The sequence below is a fragment of the Entelurus aequoreus genome, linkage group LG18 (genome assembly GCF_033978785.1).
Source record: "Entelurus aequoreus isolate RoL-2023_Sb linkage group LG18, RoL_Eaeq_v1.1, whole genome shotgun sequence".
Taxonomy (NCBI): Eukaryota; Metazoa; Chordata; class Actinopteri; order Syngnathiformes; family Syngnathidae; genus Entelurus; species Entelurus aequoreus.
The window spans coordinates 11,246,336-11,264,959 of NC_084748.1; the positions used below are offsets into that span (position 1 = coordinate 11,246,336).

The 18,624-nt window shown below is 36.7% G+C and overlaps 1 protein-coding gene across 2 annotated transcripts in view; it reads left to right on the forward strand.

The window, feature by feature from the left end:
• LOC133633788 (ras-related C3 botulinum toxin substrate 2-like) overlaps positions 1 to 18,624 on the forward strand; it is an 84,632-nt gene that overhangs the window by 53,494 nt on the left and 12,514 nt on the right. For both annotated transcript variants that reach the window (XM_062026485.1, XM_062026484.1), the window contains exons 2-4: positions 10,013 to 10,084; positions 10,216 to 10,333; positions 14,697 to 14,759. In XM_062026485.1, the coding sequence (XP_061882469.1) occupies positions 10,013 to 10,084; positions 10,216 to 10,333; positions 14,697 to 14,759 (253 nt within the window). The remainder of the gene's footprint in view (positions 1 to 10,012; positions 10,085 to 10,215; positions 10,334 to 14,696; positions 14,760 to 18,624) is intronic.

Genomic DNA, 18,624 nt, shown 5'->3' on the forward strand with positions numbered 1-18,624 from the left:
GGGCGTGTGTCAGTGTGTAACCTGCGAGTGAAGGTGCACATGCAGCGACAAGTGATGCACGGTTTACACCCGAGACGCTAAAAAGAGAAAAGTTGATGAAGAATGGCGTGTTTTCAACAAGACATGGACTGCCAAGCAACGTTCCCTCTAAGGTGCGTGCCTGCGCAATTGTGCACTGCTCAAGCGTCTGCTGCGCGCAGCAAATATATGCCGCGCACCAAATCAAATCCCATCTGAATTCTAAACAAAATAAACATTTATTCTATGTAATTTTGCAATGCAACTTTGAGTGACAGTGACAACAAGCGGCCCTAACGGTGTTCACACCGTTCAATTGAACACCGTTCAATTATTGTAACGTCTATCGAGATGCTTCGAGGCCAGGAATTATATCGATCACTTTATTGAGCAAAACTGTTTATATTCGGACATAACCACACCAAAAACATAAGTAAAACAATTCTATCTCGAAAAACTAGTCATTTTCTGCCGTACAAACCAGGCCAAAACCAACTTGTCATCTGTCACCAACACGCATAGCACTAAACCTCTGGTGCGTTTATGGCCACACAAAAAGTCGGACAACTCAAACATCACACAAAGTTACACTATGACTCCTCAGTCATACGTGTGCTTATTTTACTGTCATTTATTATTAATGTTAATTTATTATATTAGTCATGGAATGCTGTTACACACACTATGTTGAAGTATTACTATTATTATTAATTATTATTATTATTTATCTTACGGTATATATCAAAAATAATATTGAGCAAAATTTAATTGAAATATTGTCGATGTGGCCCTCCAGCAGTGCTCGGGTTGCTCATGCGGGCCCCCGGTAAAAATTAATTGCCCACCCCTGTCTTAAAGGCTTTCTATGTTCCCCAGTGCACATAGCGAGCTGCTCGGAGGAGCTCGGACAAGGTCCCACGTGGGTGACCCTCACAAATGGACACCACCCCCCCAGGAGAACGCGCGACAAAACCTCGCCAAAAAAAGTCCCCCAGACTGTCGCAGCAACAAACGGAACGAGAGCGACGACACGTTTTCGTTGCGTTTGACTTCCTGTGGCTGTCCCAATACTTTCGTGAACACGGCGTGCGCGGAACCAAAGGGGGGGATGGGGGGGTGGTGTCATGGCGGAAGTTGCAAAGCAGAAGTGGAGCGGATGAGTAAACATGAACAGGTTCCGTATCGGCGCGGCGTAGCCATGCATCATCATCGGTCAACAAGTCCTGTGCACAATGTCTGGACTAATATGTTGTTAGAAAACCCAAAACTAATTTGTAAATAAAAACAAAATACAATTATGTGCTAATCCTTTTCAACTTATATTCAATATAATTAAGATATTTAATGTTCCAACTGAGAAACTAAATTTTTTTTTTGCAAATAATCATTAACTTAGAATTTAACACATTGTTGTCACAGGGGCATTTTTACCACTGTGTTACATGGCCTTTCCTTTTAACATCACTGGCAACTAAGGTGACCAATTTTGAAGCTTTTCAGGTGGAATTCTTTCCCATTCAACTATTTTAGGCTTCATAATGCGCCGCACATTTTCAATGGGAGACAGGTCTGGACTACAGGCAGGCCAGTCTAGTACCCGCACTCTTTCACTACGAAGCCACGCTCTTGTGACACGTGGCTTGGCATCGTCTCGCTGAAATAAGCAGGGGCGTCCATGATCATCATCATCATCATCGGCGGTCACTCGAACGAGTGTGACGATCCTCCTGGTAGGGGTGTACCCCTTTATGGAGGATGCCTGTGCGTGACTTTGTTTAACGTGGGGAGACTGGTGCACAGACAGTCACCACACGATCCTCGACAAAATCGGGTCAGGGTCCAGCATACTTGCCAACCTTGAGACCTCCAATATCGGGAGGTGGGGGGGGCTTGGTCGGGGGTGGGGGTGGGGTGGGGCGTGGTTGCGGGCGGGGGGCGTGGTTATTTCCAGCTAGAATTCAGCAACTCGAGTATTTGATATATATATATATATATATATATATATATATATATATATATATATATATATATGTGTGTTGTATTAAATACTTGACTTTCAGTGAATTCTAGCTATATATATATATATATATATATATATATATATATATATATATATAGGGGGGCGTGGTTGGGGGCGGGGGGCGTGGTTATTTACAGCTAGAATTCAGCAACTCCAGTATTTGATATATATATATATATATATATATATATATATGTATGAAATACTTGACTTTCAGTGAATTCTAGCTATATATATATATAATATATATATATATATATATATATATATATATATATATAAATATATATATAGGGGGGCGTGGTTGGGGGCGGGGGGCGTGGTTATTTACAGCTAGAATTCAGCAACTCGAGTATTTGATATATATAGTATATATATATATATATATATATATATATGTATGAAATACTTGACTTTCAGTGAATTCTAGCTATATATATATAATACTATATATATATATATATATATATATATATATATATATAGGGGGGGGGGGCGTGGTTGGGGGCGGGGGCGTGGTTATTTACAGCTAGAATTCAGCAACTCGAGTATTTGATATTATATATATATATATAATATATATATATATATATATATATAATATATATATATGTATGAAATACTTGACTTTCAGTGAATTCTAGCTATATATATATATATATATATATATATATATATATATATATATATATATAGGGGGGGGGGGCGTGGTTGGGGGGCGGGGGGCGTGGTTATTTACAGCTAGAATTCAGCAACTCGAGTATTTGATATATATATATATATATATATATATATACATATATATATATATATATATATATATATATATATATATATATGTATGAAATACTTGACTTTCAGTGAATTCTAGCTATATATATATATATATATATATATATATATATATATATATATATATATATATATATATATATATATATATATATATAGGGGGGGCGTGGTTATTTACAGCTAGAATTCAGCAACTCGAGTATTTGATATCTATATATATAAATAGATATATATATATATATCTATATATATATATATATATATATATATATATATATATATATATATATATAGATATATATATATATATATATATGTATGAAATACTTGACTTTCAGTGAATTCTAGCTATATATATATATATATATATATATATATATATATTTATTTTATTTACATAAAAGAAATACTTGAATTTCAGTGTTCCGGTGGCTATCCGTTAGATGGCAGTATTGTCCTGTTTAACTTCTCCGTTCATGATGAGTATATACTCATCATGAACGGAGAAGTTAAACATGTTAAGTTAAACAGACTTTCTCCATTGAACACGGTGCCGAAAATGCGCAGTTGTGCACTCTACTCTCTAAAAGCCCTAGATGTTATGACGTCATTGGGCAGGCAAGCTGTTTATATTGTGGGAAAGCGGACGTGAGAACAGGCTGTCCCCACTCAGTCTCAGGTCCGCATTGAGCTGGAGGGGGCGTGGCCTCCAGCTCCGGCTGAATACCGGGAGAAAATCTCTGCCGGGAGGTTGTCGGGAGAGCGCTGAATACCGGGATTCTCCCGCTAAAAACGGAGGGTTGGCAAGTATGGGGTCCAGTGGCATGAGTCCAAGACGACTGGGGACCCTTTTCTGCTGCAGCCTTCTTCCGCCATCGCAGCCGTTGTGGTAGTTCTTAAATCTACCGTCTTCCACCTGCTCCGCTATTGAAGTCTTCACCGTATCCCTGGCTAGGGGGAACGGTTGTAATCGATTGAGAATGTGGGACATGGAGAGGTTTGTACATTGCCCATTCATTTCAATGGAGGGAAATTCCTGGTAATTCCGGGTAATCAGGAAATTTCCGGACCGGGAGACATGCTGCTTGAATGTCCAGGGTGAGTGGAGTGTGTGGATGTTGGAACGGTTCTAATCGGGTGAGAAATGTGGGATATGGAGAGGTTTGTATATTTCCCGTTCAGTGTCAATTGGGAGAAAATTCCTGCAAATTCCAGGAAAACCGGGAATTTTGGGAAAGGAAACATGTTTTGCGTTCGATATATCGGAGGAGTCGAGTGGGTTTATGGTTGAAAGGTCAGAATCGGATAAAAAGACAGACAGTCACCACACGATCCTTGACAAAATCGGGTCAGGGTCCAGTGGCATGGAGTCCAAGACGACTGGGGACCCTTTTCTGCTGCAGCCTTCTTCCGCCCATCATCGCAGGCCGTTGTGGTAGTTCTTAAATCTACCGTCTTCCACTGCTCGCTATTGAAGTCTTCACCGTATCCCTGGCTAGGGGAACGGTTGTAATCGATTGAGAAATGTGGGACATGGAGAGGTTTGTACATTGCCCGTCATTTTCAATGGAGGGAAATTCCTGGTAATTCCGGGTAATCAGGAAATTTCCGGAACCGGGAGACATGCTGCTTGAATGTCCAGGGTGAGTGGAGTGTGTGGATGTTGGAACGGTTCGAATCGGGTAAAAAATGTGGGATATGGAGAGGTTTGTATATTTCCCGTTCAGTGTCAATTGGGAGAAAATTCCTGCAAATTCCAGAAAACCGGGAATTTTGGGAAAGGGAAACACGTTTTGCGTTCGATATATCGGAGGAGTCGAGTGGGTTTATGGTTGAAAGGTCAGAATCGGGTAAAAAGACAGACAGTCCCACAACGATCCTCGACAAAAATCGGGGTCAGGGTCAGTGGCATGGAGTCCAAGACGACTGGGGACCCTTTTCTGCTGCAGCCTTCTTCCGCCATCGTAGCCGTTGTGGTAGTTCTTACATCTACCGTCTTCCACCTTGAGGTCTTCACCGTATCCCTGGCTAGGGGGGCAGTCAGGTACTAGGCGTTTGCCAAGGGCCACTTGGGGGTAACAGTAGTAAAGGGGTTAACCTCCTAGTGCCCAAGACCCCATAGAGGAGCCTCCACTGCCGGATGCACTTAACGTCATGCCCAGGACATGGTAACGTTGCTTGGATGGCAACATATGTTGCTCCAAAACCTGTATGTACCTTTCAGCATTAATGGTGCCTTCACAGATGTGTAAGTTACCCATGTCTTGGGCACTAATACACCCCCATACCATCACACATGCTGGCTTTTGGACTTTGCGTCTGGATGCTTCTTTTCTCTTTGACGTCACAGTTTCCAAAAACAATTGGAAATGTGACTCGTCAGACCACAGAACAAATGTGGACTCGTCAGACCACAGAACACTTTTCCACTTTGCATCAGTCCATCTTAGATGAGCTCGGAGCCCAGCGAAGCCGGCGGCGCTTCCGGGTGTTGTTGATAAATGGCTTTGGCTTTGCATAGTAGAGTTTCAACTTCCACTAACAGATGTAGCGACAAACTGTAGTTACTGACAGTGGTTTTTTTGTGGTGTTCCTGAGCCCATGTGGTGATATCCTTTACACACTCATGTCGCTTTTTGATGCAGTACCGCTTAATATCATCGCTTACGTGCAGTGATTTCTCCAGATTCTCTGAACCTTTTGATGATATTACAGACCGTAGATGGTGAAATCCCTAAATTCCTTGCAATAGCTCGTTGAGAAATGTTGTTCTTAAGCTGTTGGACAATTTGCTCACGCATTTGTTCACCAAGTGGTGACCCCTCGCCCCGTCCTTGTTTGTGAATGACTGAGCATTTTCGTGGAAGCTGCTTTTATACCCAATCATGGCACCCACCTGTTCCCAATTTGCCTGTACACCTGTGGGATGTTCCAAATAAGTGTTTGATGAGCATTCCTCAACTTTCTCAGTCTTTTTTGCCACTTGTGCCAGCTTTTTTGAAACACGTTGCAGGCATCAAATTCCAAATTTCGCAAAAAAATAACAACGTCTACCAGTTCGAACGTTAAATATCTTGTCTTTGCAGTCTATTCAATTCGAATATAAGTTGAAAAGGGTTTGCAAATCGTTGTATTCTGTTTTTATTTACCATTTACACAACGTGACAACTTCACCGGTTTTGGGTTTTATAAGTCCGGCTTAGATTTGATGCTACCTCTTACAAGCTTGCCCACAAACACCTTGTCATGGGACTGTCCGAGAAAGTGTAGATCCTAACTGTGCTTCTTAACACACCTCATAAGCACCCGGTCCCCCAGAGAATAAGAAGACGTAGCAGGAGGGGTGAGTGTTGCCGGTTTTATCGACTTTTGTTTGCTATATTTAGCGAGCAATCAGAGCCCTTTAGATAATCTTTTGAAAAAACAACAACAAAATGACTTTCTTATTGGCACGTATATATTATTGTTCATGCTGTGCCCCGCCCCCTCAATTAAATGCACTCACAAGTGCATAATTAGAATAAAAACTAAGAATCATCTTTTGATATGATGCACTTAGTCCATAAGTACACAAACGTGTACTTCATGTTTAGTGACATGCTAATTCTTATTTTTACCCTTTTTTTCCCCAAATTCCATTGTATGTTATACTCTTCTGACACCACCAGATGGCAGTATAAATGTCCACATAAGTGGCCATGAGACCCCAATTCAGTAGTGTACACAATTTTGGAAATAAGAGCTAAAAGGTGCTGTCCACGCATGTGGCCACTAAGGCCTTTAGAGGTTTAAAGTGAGCAGAATAAAGGGCGCAATCCATTTAGCGTGTCTGCCTTCATTTATATGCAGAATATAAGCTGGTGTAAGAAATTGTCATTATTTAGCACGCGCAGTGTGATTTATCAAGACTACAACTGTTCTGCGGCCACTGTCTTGTTGTCCTTTTTCCCTACACGTAAAAGACTTCCTTGTGGTCTACATAACATGTAACGATGGTTCTTTGCTCAAAATGTTGCATGGATTATGTTTCACAGACCGTCTTCGAGTCGTATTCTGACGGTCTCTTAGGGGTGTGGCGGTTTGTGGGCGGTCTTATTGGACCAAAAATACAAAAACAAATCTGTCTGGAGCCGCGCAAACAATCAAAAACCTTATGTAAGTGTTATAATGAAAGCAACACATGATGTAAGTGTCTATATATACTGTATATATATATCTATATATATATATATATATATATATATATATATATATATATATATAGATATATATATACTGTATATATACATACATATATATATATATATATATATATATATATATATATATACTGTATATATACATACATATATATATATATATATATATATATATATATATATATATATATATATATATATACAGTATATATATATATATATATATATATATATATATATATATATATATATATATATATATACAGTATATATATATATATATATATATATACAGTATATATATATATATATATATATATATATATATATATATATATATATATATATATATATATATATATATATATATATATATATATATATATATATATATACACTACCGTTCAAAAGTTTGGGGTAGCCCAAACAATTTTGTGGAATAGCCTTCATTTCTAAGAACAAGAATAGACTGTCGAGTTTCAGATGAAAGTTCTCTTTTTCTGGCCATTTTGAGCGTGTAATTGACCCCACAAATGTGATGCTCCAGAAACTCAATCTGCTCAAAGGAAGGTCCGTTTTGTAGCTTCTGTAACGAGCTCAACTGTTTTCAGATGTGTGAACATGATTGCACAAGGGTTTTCTAATCATCAATTAGCCTTCTGAGCCAATGAGCAAACACATTGTACCATTAGAACACTGGAGTGATAGTTGCTGGAAATGGGCCTCTATACACCTATGTAGAAATTGCACCAAAAAGCAGACATTTGCAGCTAGAATAGTCATTTAGCACATTAGCAATGTATAGAGTGTATTTCTTTAAAGTTAAGACTAGTTTAAAGTTATCTTCATTGAAAAGTACAGTGCTTTTCCTTCAAAAATAAGGACATTTCAATGTGACCCCAAACTTTTGAACGGTAGTGTATATATAAATATATATATACACAAGACTTTTAAAGTAATTTTGATAGTAGGCTAATATAGACACTTACATCATGTGTTGCCTTCATTATAACACTTACAAAAGGTTTTTAATTTTTTGCGGCTCCAGACAGATTTGTTTTTGTATTTTTGGTCCAATATGGCGCTTTCAACATTTTGGGTTGCCGGCCCCTGAACTAACCCATCAAAAATGTAAAACTAGTGTAAAAAGGCACAATGTTATTAAAAAAAAAAGCTGAAATCAATAATATTTGTCTCTAAATATATGTAGAACGTTCCTTTAGCTTTTTGTATGATCTTATTTGGTTTCAAATACCACGAGAACCTCCACCCGTGCGTTATCTTTTGTAGTTTCTAACCAAAATACCTACATTGTATTTGTATATATTGTATTTAAAAAAAAAAAATCTGCATTTTCTTTTTGGCCAAAATCGTTGCAGCCCTACATCTGCATCTTACAAAGACCTTGTTGTAACTTCCTGTGCGGTGGTGAGGAGACGAGATGTGTGATGAGGGCAAAAAAAAAAAAAAAAAAAAAAAAGGCATGACAAAATGAGAGCCGCTTGAAAAGCTCAAGTGTGAGTTTAAGCCCAGCCACTTCCTGTTTTCTCCAACACTTCACTTCCTTTTTACGCGACACGCGGGCGTGACAACACACGTGACTTACCGAAGAGGACCTTTGACGAATTTCATCTTATAAGTGTCGTTACCATGTAAACTAAGCCAATATCAAACAAACAGAAGAAGTTTGGAGCTAAAGTCATGGAGAAGTTCTTAAGCGCAAAAAATATGACTAAAGTGGTTAAGCTATATTTTCATTTCCACTTTATTGTTATTGAGTTTGTTTCGAAATTCATACTCACTTTTGTTTATTCATTTTAGCACAACATAATTGTCTGTAAATTCAACTTTGTGTCAGTTATTTATGAGCCCCTTCTTACGCAGTATATTTGATGAGTACTTACTTTTCTAATCAGCCTGGCCTAAGCCTGAGGTTTATGTAATAAATAGTTCATAATATTTGAGATTAACTCATGCTTTCATATCTTTTGACAAGGTTGCAAACTGTAAGTAGATTTTATATAATTATTGAATACCATTAAAATCAAGAGTGAGATTACTAATTCAGTGTGAATATTTGACTAGTGAAAAAGTTGGGCCCAGGTGTCAACAAGGTTAAGAACCCCTGATCTAGACCACAAGAAAGTGTTTTGAATATAGATAAAAATCATCACAGGTCCCCTTTAAAAACATTTCTAATACTGTATAACTAATAATGTTTCTTACATTACAATTATACCAATATGTCCTACAAATTACAGCATTATTCACATGTGAATAATATAAATACAGTTTATTATACAGCATTATTCACATGTGAATAATATAAATACAGTCTATTATACAGCATTATTCACATGTGAATAATATGAATACAGTCTATTATACAGCATTGTTCACATGTGAATAACATAAATACAGTCTATTATACAGCATTATTCACATTTGAATAATATAAATACAGTTTATTATACAGCATTATTCACATGTGAATAATATAAATACAGTCTATTATACAGCATTATTCACATGTGAGTAATATAAATACAGTCTATTATACAGCATTATTCACATGTGAATAATATAAATACAGTCTATTATACAGCATTATTCACATGTGAATGATATAAATGCAGTCTATTATACAGCATTATTCACATGTGAATAATATAAATACAGTCCATTAAACAGCATTATTCACATGTGAATAGTTAGGAAATAATGGATGAAAAATGATTCCGCAAAATATTCATCTTCTCCATCAAATTCTAAGAAATATTTTTGCCAAATCTATATCTCCAGCTGTATTTAAAATATAAATACTACTCTAATACAGTATAATATATACATATATATATATATATATATATATATATATATATATATATATATATATATATATATATATATATATATATATATATATATATATATATATATATATACGTACAACAAGTATATCGTTATCATGTGTGTGTTTTAGGGCTGTGGGGAAAACATGTCTACTCATCAGCTACACAACCAACGCCTTCCCTGGAGAATACATTCCGACTGTGTGAGTACACACACACACACACACACACACACACACACACACACACACACACACACACACACACACACACACACACAAAACATTGAACCCACAACCAGATATCAACGTTGTTGTTGTTGTTTATATTTTAGTTTTGACAACTACTCGGCCAACGTTATGGTGGACAGCAAGCCGGTCAATCTGGGCCTTTGGGACACGGCCGGCCAGGAGGACTATGACAGGCTCCGCCCACTGTCCTACCCCCAGACGGTACACACACACACACACACACACACACACACACAACATTGAAGAGTGGTGTTTGTCTCCATGGTAACAAGCGTGCCTGTTCAGATGCCGTGCGTCACTGCCCCATTACGTACCGCAGGCGGTCGCTATGGAAACAATTAGCCGTCTGAACCAGACTTTCTGAATTTTCTTCGCAATTTGAATGATTTTGAAGCAGTCTTCAAGCGACGACACCGGTAAGGGCTTTGAAAATGAAGCCGCAAAACAAAAACAACTTTAATAATACACAGAAATATGTATTTTTTTCCTTAATAGCTAGTTATATATATAAAAAAAATAATTAAAATTAGGTTGTCCTGACCTAGGATGTCCACATGATAACATGCTACTGTGAGTTGCTCTATTCATGTCTAAAATGCACTATAATCAATATAAAAATAAAAATAAATTTGACTTTTTACACACTAGTTGTGTAAATACCATAAATCCTTCATTGCCACCAGGGGGCGTATGTTCATTGTATATGTGGATTGCCATGATATGCTGTGACATACGAAGTACCGTATTTTCTAGACCCGCACCCACTAAATTTTTGAAGAAAAAAACTTTTTCCCATACATTAGCCACACCGGACTGTAAGCCGCAGATATATACAATGTCAAATAAGTTATTTAGAAATGTTTATTTACATACCTTAATCCTTTTGAAACGGTGCCTGTAACACGGCAGTAAAACGGCCGATCAAACAAAACAGAAGTCATCGTCATGGACCCACTAGCTGCGGAAGTTAGCCACACCGGACCTCTAAGCCGCAGATACATACAACGTGAAATAAGTTCTTTAGAAATGTTTTTTACATAACTTAATCATTTTGAAACGGTGTCCGTAACACGGCAGTAAAGCGGCCGATCAAACAAAACAGAAGTCATCGTCATGGACCCACTAGCTGCGGAAGTTAGCCACACCGGACTCTAAGCTGCAGACATATACAACGTGAAATAAGTTCTTTAGAAATTTTTATTTACATACCTTAATCCTTTTGAAACGGTGTCCGTAATACGGCAGTAAAACGGCCGATCAAACAAAACAGAAGTCATCGTCATGAACCCACTAGCTGCGGAAGTTAGCCACACCGGACTCTAAGCCGCAGATATATACAACGTGAAATAAGTTATTTAGAAATGTTTATTTACATACCTTAATCATTTTGAAACGGTGCCCGTAACACGGCAGTAAAACGGAAGATCAAACAAAACAGAAGTCATCGTCATGGACCCACTAGCTGCGGAAGCTCGCTCTCCAATCAGCTAAACAGACTCAATAACTCCACGGTGACGTTTTGGTGAAATTACAGAGGAATTTGTGAAACTGAAACAATACAAAAATAACGCCATTGTAAGTTAATAATACCAACACAGACACTCGTAGACGTGTTAGCATACCAGCTAATGCTATCAACGCTAACTTCACTTCTTTACGATAGCACAAACAAATATGCATGAAAACACTCCTACAGACATCACACATGGGACAATTTAGTAAGTATTAATTGTTTTAGTTATATTGTAAAACTTACAAACGTTGTAGATACGCTATGGACAACTAGAAGACGGGAACGGCACTTGTACTTCCGGTTTAAAGCACTAAACGGAAGGAAATACTGTTGACATTAACCCCACAGCACGTGCACTAAGCGAAATCGCCCAAAAGATGGCGCCATAGCACAAACAATAACGCACCATTTCAGTGTCTCTGCTTGTGTTTTATGAAAACTATTTGCATCAGCGAAGAAAAATCCATAAATTACACTGCAAAAACTGAAATCTGCATACGTCAGCAGAAAATTAGGAGCCTTTGTTTGTTTACTTGCAACTCAAAGACAAGTTGTCGAGTACGTTCACTATCTAATTTAATGACAAAATCAGTGTTTAATCGCAATAATAAACCTACATTTAATGTGTCGTGAGATTTTCTGTTAAAACAAAGCCAACAATGACATTTAATTGTGAAAAGTATCGAAAAGTATGGAAATACAGGTAGGGTCGTGCCAAAAATGTAAGTGTGAAAAAACCACAACAAAAACATTATGACTTTTACATTTTCAGAATGTGCTCGCTCTATTTTTTTTTAGACAAGGAAAACAATCGGATGTTGTCTTTATTTTGAAGTTATCATGCCGTGATTTTCCTCCACGTGGCCACGTTGGATTCTGTGTTATATGTGTTTTATGTTGCACGATTACACCGAGAAAAATTCCTAGTTTGTGAACCCGTTCTCAAACAATGGCAATAAAAATGTATCTGATTCTGATTCTGATTCTGGACACCCCTGATGTACAAAGTGGAACCATCGAGTACCAGTTTCCATTCCCACACTGCAAAAAATGAAATCTAAGTAAGATTAAATATCTCAAATAAGGGTGATATTTGCTTATTTTCTGTCTGAATATGTTAGAATGTTTTACTTGTTTTAAGTGTTTTGGTCCTAAATGATCTCAGTAAGATATTACAGCTTGTTGCTGAGATTTGATGACCTATATTGAGTAAAACATGCTTGAAACTAGAATATCAACTGTTGCAAAGCTGTGTCGTCAACGCTCACAAGTATAAAACTACTTTTTTAAAGTAATCATTTCTTATTTCAAGCATGAAAAAAAAAAAAAATCACGACTTTGACACATTTGTGTCTCATAATTAAAGCAGATGACAGCCAAATGGACTTTGCTGTTTTATTTTCAATGAAACAATAGAAAATATGTACTCATATAGTAGTACAGTTGTTATTAGTGAGAATATACTTATTTTAAGGTATTTTTGGGTTCATTGGGGGTAGCTAATTTTACTTGTTTTGGAAAGTCTTGACAAGCCAAATTTTCTTGTTCTATTGGCAGATCATTTTGCTTAATTCAAATAAAATACCCCTAATTTTTATTTATTTTTTTCCTTCTTTTTGAACACTGACTTTTTTGCAGTATAGCTGCATCGTTTTATAAGTCGCAGGGTTCAAAGCGTGGGGGGAAAAAAGCGGCGTTTTATCGTACGGAATATACGGTACATCGCTCTCCGTCCACATGTCGTTTCTGAGGTGAAGAAATGAAGCGGAAGAAAATCTACTGTATTAACTTAAGTCAAATAAAAATCTATCAAATTCATTTTAGTTTGTTCACTGCAAAAAGTCAGTGTTGAAAAACAAGAAGAAAAAAAATACAAAAGTTAGGGGCATTTTATTTGAACTAAGCAAAATTATCTGCCAATAGAACAAGAAAATGCGGCTTGTCAAGACTTTCCCAAACAAGCTAAATTAGCTAACCTCAATTAACCCAAAAATACCTTAAAATAAAAATATTTTCACTATTAACAAGTAAAATTTTCTTGGTAGAAAAGAAAATGAGACCTTTTTGCTCAAAATGTTGAAAAATATTCTTAAACTAAGTAAATGCTAGTGACATAATGATATGCGCTCGGCATTACATTTCTTGAAACCAGCAAACTTTTAGTAAAACTAATTTATTGTTCTTAATGGAAAGACAACAAGGCAAACGCTTGTTACTCTCGGGGTCTCCTCGCCGCTCAGGCAAATCATATTGTCTAAAAATGCATTTTTCCATCGATAACATGACATCATCGCGTCAAGTGCGTGCTCTTTCAGTCAATTAGTGCGCATATACACAGCCCGGCCCCCGGCCAAAATTTTTTTAATTGTAATTTTTAAGAATTTATCTGAATGTTTGATTGATTGATTGAAACTTTTATTAGTAGATTGCACAGTACAGTACATATTCCGTACAATTGACCACTAAATGGTAACACCCCAATACGTTTATCAACTTGTTTAAGTCGGGGTCCAATGTGCATGAACTATTTCTGTTCAAAATTGTTTGAAATGTCACATGTGAAATGTTTAAATATTAACTGTCAGTTTACTGTACTGTGCCAACTGTACTACTATATGAGTACGTATTTTCTATTGTTTCATTGGAAATAAAACAGCAAAGTCCATTTGGCTGTCATCTGTTTTAATTATGAGACACAATTGTGTCAAAATCATGATTTTTTTTTTTTTCATGCTAGAAGTAAGAAATGATTATATATATATATATATATATATATATATATATATATATATATATATATATATATATATATATATATATATATATATATATATATATATATATACATATATATATATATATATAATGATTAAAACAAGTAAAACACTATGACATAAAATCTGCTTAGTGAGAAGAATTATCTTATCAGACAGAAAAAAAGCAAATATCACCCTTATTTGAGATATTTAATCTTACTTAGATTTCAGTTTTTGCAGTGTTGGAATATTCGAATATTTATATTTAAAGTTGTATTTGTCTTTGTTTGTCTAGGATGTGTTTCTGATTTGTTTCTCCCTGGTGAGTCCTGCGTCTCACGAGAACGTCCGAGCCAAGGTGAGTCTCATTAATCTCGTTAATAACCGCCTGATTAACAGTCTATGCTATTATTGATTTACATGTGATGCAATTTAGCGTGCCTTAGCTGAAGCTAGGTGGGACCAGGAAGTAGACGCTAATCCGTAAGGGAAATTCAAAGAAAAATACATTTTATACGAGGGTTTTTACAGGACTTTACAATTTGTTTTGTCAAATGTTCTATTTTTAGTCACAATGGAACTGCTTTCTCAGCAAAAGTGTGGATTTAGTCTTTTTATTTGACGTTATGTTATGATTCTGTCATAGCAGACTGCCAGCTAACACTAGCGCTCCTCAAAAATATATATATTGTAGCCCTGCGAAGATAATTTTCCCATCTATTTTGATGTTACGTCATTGTCAGTGAACCAGGAAGTAGGACACTTGCTAACATTAATAGTAACTAGAGATGTCCGATAATATCGGAGTGCAGATATTATTGGCAGATAAATGCTTTAGAATGTAATAGCGGAAATTATCGGTATCCGTTTCACCCTCCCGATTTTCCCGGGAGACTCCCGAATTTCAGTGCCCCTCCCGAAAATCTCCCGGGGCCACCATTCTCCCGATTTCCACCCGGACAACAATATTGGAGGCGTGCCTTAAAGGCACTGCCTTTAGCGTCCTCTACAACCTGTCGTCATGTCCGCTTTTCCTCCATACAAACAGCGTGCCGGCACAGTCACATAATATATGTGGCTTTTACACACACATAAGTGAATGCAAGGCATACTTGGTCAACAGCCATACAGGTCACACTGAGGGTAGACGTATAAACAACTTTAACACTGTTACAAATATGCGCCACACTGTGAACCCACACCAAACAAGAATGACAAACACATTTCGGGAGAACATCCGCACCGTAACACAACATCAACACAACAGAACAAATCCTCAGAACCCCTTGCAGCATTAACTCTTCCGGGACGCTACAATATACACCCCCAGCTTTTTTTTTTTTTTACCATTTGCGGCCCAGAGCTAATCTTTTAAAGGCCCACGGCTAGGGATGATGTTTGATAAGAAATTATCGAGTTCGAGTCTATTATCGAATCCTCTTATCGAACCGATTCCTTATCGATTCTCTTATCGAGTCCAGATAGGTGGTTGTATATGGAAAAAAACACACAATATTTGGTTTAACAAAAGCTCACTTTTATTATATAAGAAAACAATTTAATCTAATAAATAAATAAATATTGACTGTTACCCCCCTAAAAAAATAAAATAAAATAAATAAACATTGACTGTTGTTACCCAAAGTATATTAAGTGGGATTTTTCAGAAAAACAAATATATACAGTAACACAAAAACAACCTGTTTCTGTGATCACTATAGGTGTATAAATAATAATATAGTGTTAAATAAAATCAGTCCCTTGGGCCTAAAACTGGAAATAATACAGCTCTCCAAAAAGTGCAATCCTGCTGCTATTTGACATAACTGTTTATGATGCTTTGACATTTTTGCACTTTAAAGAAAGAAAGAAAATTCTATGAAGAGAAAAGTTGTTTGCAAATGTGGTTACAATGCTAAAAAAGGAAAAGTTAAAGCTGAAAAAAGAAATACACTTTATTGAGTTAACATTGTTTCTTTATAGGGGGAAAGATGATGAGCTAGGGCGGGGGTCGGCAACCCGCGGCTCTAGAGCCGCATGCGGCTCTTTAGCGCCGCCCTACTGGCTCTCTGGAGATTTTTCAAAAATGTATGAAGAATGGAAAAAGATGAGGGGGAAAAAATCTATTTTTTTGTTTTAGTATGGTTTCTGTAGGAGGACAAACATGACACAAACCTCCCTAATTGTTATAAAGCACACTGTTTATATTAAACATGCTTCACTGATTCGAGTATTTGGCGAGCGCCGTTTTGTCCTACTTATTTTGGCGGTCCTTGAACTCACCGTATAGTTTGTTTACATGTATTGATTGATATAACTTTCTCCGACTTTCTAGGACGTGTTTTATGCCACTTTTTCTGTCTCATTTTGTCCACCAAACTTTTAACGTTGTGCATGAATGCACAAAGGTGAGTTTTGTTGATGTTATTGACTTGTGTGGAGTGCTAATCAGACATATTTGGTCACTGCATGACTGCAAGCTAATCGATGCTAACATGCTATTTAGGCTAGCGATGTGTACATATTGCATCATTATGCCTCATTTGTAGCTATATTTGAGGTCATTTAGTTTCCTTTAAGTCCTCTTAACTACATTTATATCTCATGACACATGTAATATGGCTTTTAATTTTTTGCGGCTCCAGACAGATTTGTTTTTGTATTTTTGGTCCAATATGGCTCTTTCAACATTTTGGGTTGCCGACCCCTGAGCTAGGGAATATAACTACACTACCCATCATGCAACGGGAGTGACGAGCATGCGCGGTAGCCCCGAAAAGTGTTGTTGCATGTCGTCACCCGTGAAAGTAAACGTCAAGAACTCAGCCAACACGCCTCGTCTGCATTATTTATAATTAGACAGACAACACATATACAGTGTGAAAAACAAAAGTTAAAAAAGGGAGATGTGTTGTGTATATATATGTATGTGCTGCGGTTGCTTTGAGAACGTTGCGCCAGCTGCCGTAAAGGAGGTGCGTTGCTAGCCTGGTTGCTATGTTTCCGGTTGGTCGTAAAAGTGTTCTTCATGAGTTTGTACCCTGCTCAAATCTCTCAGTAAAGTTATTCATTGGATTATACCTTTTGTTTTGAACTTTATTACACCTTGGAGCGCTTTTTCCCGTCCATTGTTTTCCTGCTTTCCCTATCTGCGCTTAATGACTGGGCTACGTGACTGATTTATTGTGATGTCACACGGAGCATTTCTGGTCGGGACGGGATTCGTTCCGAGGGATTCGAATAAAGAACCAACTCTTTTCTTTACTATAGTGGTCTCGATAACGGGTACCGGTTCTCAAAAAGGGATTCGAGTCCGAGGACTCGGTTATTTTCTTATCGAACAACCGGGAAAACCGGTTTCGAGTATCATCCCTACCCACGGCACATTCTAAAAATACTATTAAAATAAACGAAAACATAACAAAAGTGAAATAAAAAAGCTTAAAGGTGAAATGTAATTTAGAAAAAGTTGCAATGTTGACTAATAAAACAAAGCTGTTTTTTTTTTCTTTCAAACTGTCATTGCTCAAAACATAATATTGAATCAAAATCAATGTTATTATGAATTATTGACCTATCCAAGGTTCCCATTACTTCACATCAAATATTCCACTAAGAAAAATATTTTTGGTGGAAGATTTTGCATATTTTGTGTGTTTGCCATAAAAAAAAACAGTTTTGTTTGACAAAAAAGGGCGGAAAACAAACAAACAAACAAAAAAACAACATAAAAAAAACTAAAACATTTTGAAATGAGGGATAGATGTGAAGTTGATGTAGACTCCGGAGATTTAAGCGTTAAATATAAAATGTACGTATGCACTGGCACACCATTATCATCATTTCATGACCCAAGCAAAACACTTTTTACACTTTTATACTGAAATAAATACACCTACAACTTATTAAATACAAACATAGAAAAAACTAGCAGCAGCGGTAAAGTTTAGATCCATGAAGGAAAGAAGAAAGTGAATGAATGTTTATAACTGAATACATTTACATATGCATAAAAATGTGTCTTCTTTTTTTATTACTCTTTTTAATGAATGAAGTAACGTTTATGACAACCTTTTTCCAAAACACAATATACAATGTGAGATATAACAGGATAATGCATACGTTTATCATTTGTTTTCAAAACGCTTACAAAAAAGTGGGACCCCAAAAATTTACTGTGGGACCCCATTTTTATGACTTGATGGGGTCCCTGGGACCCCATT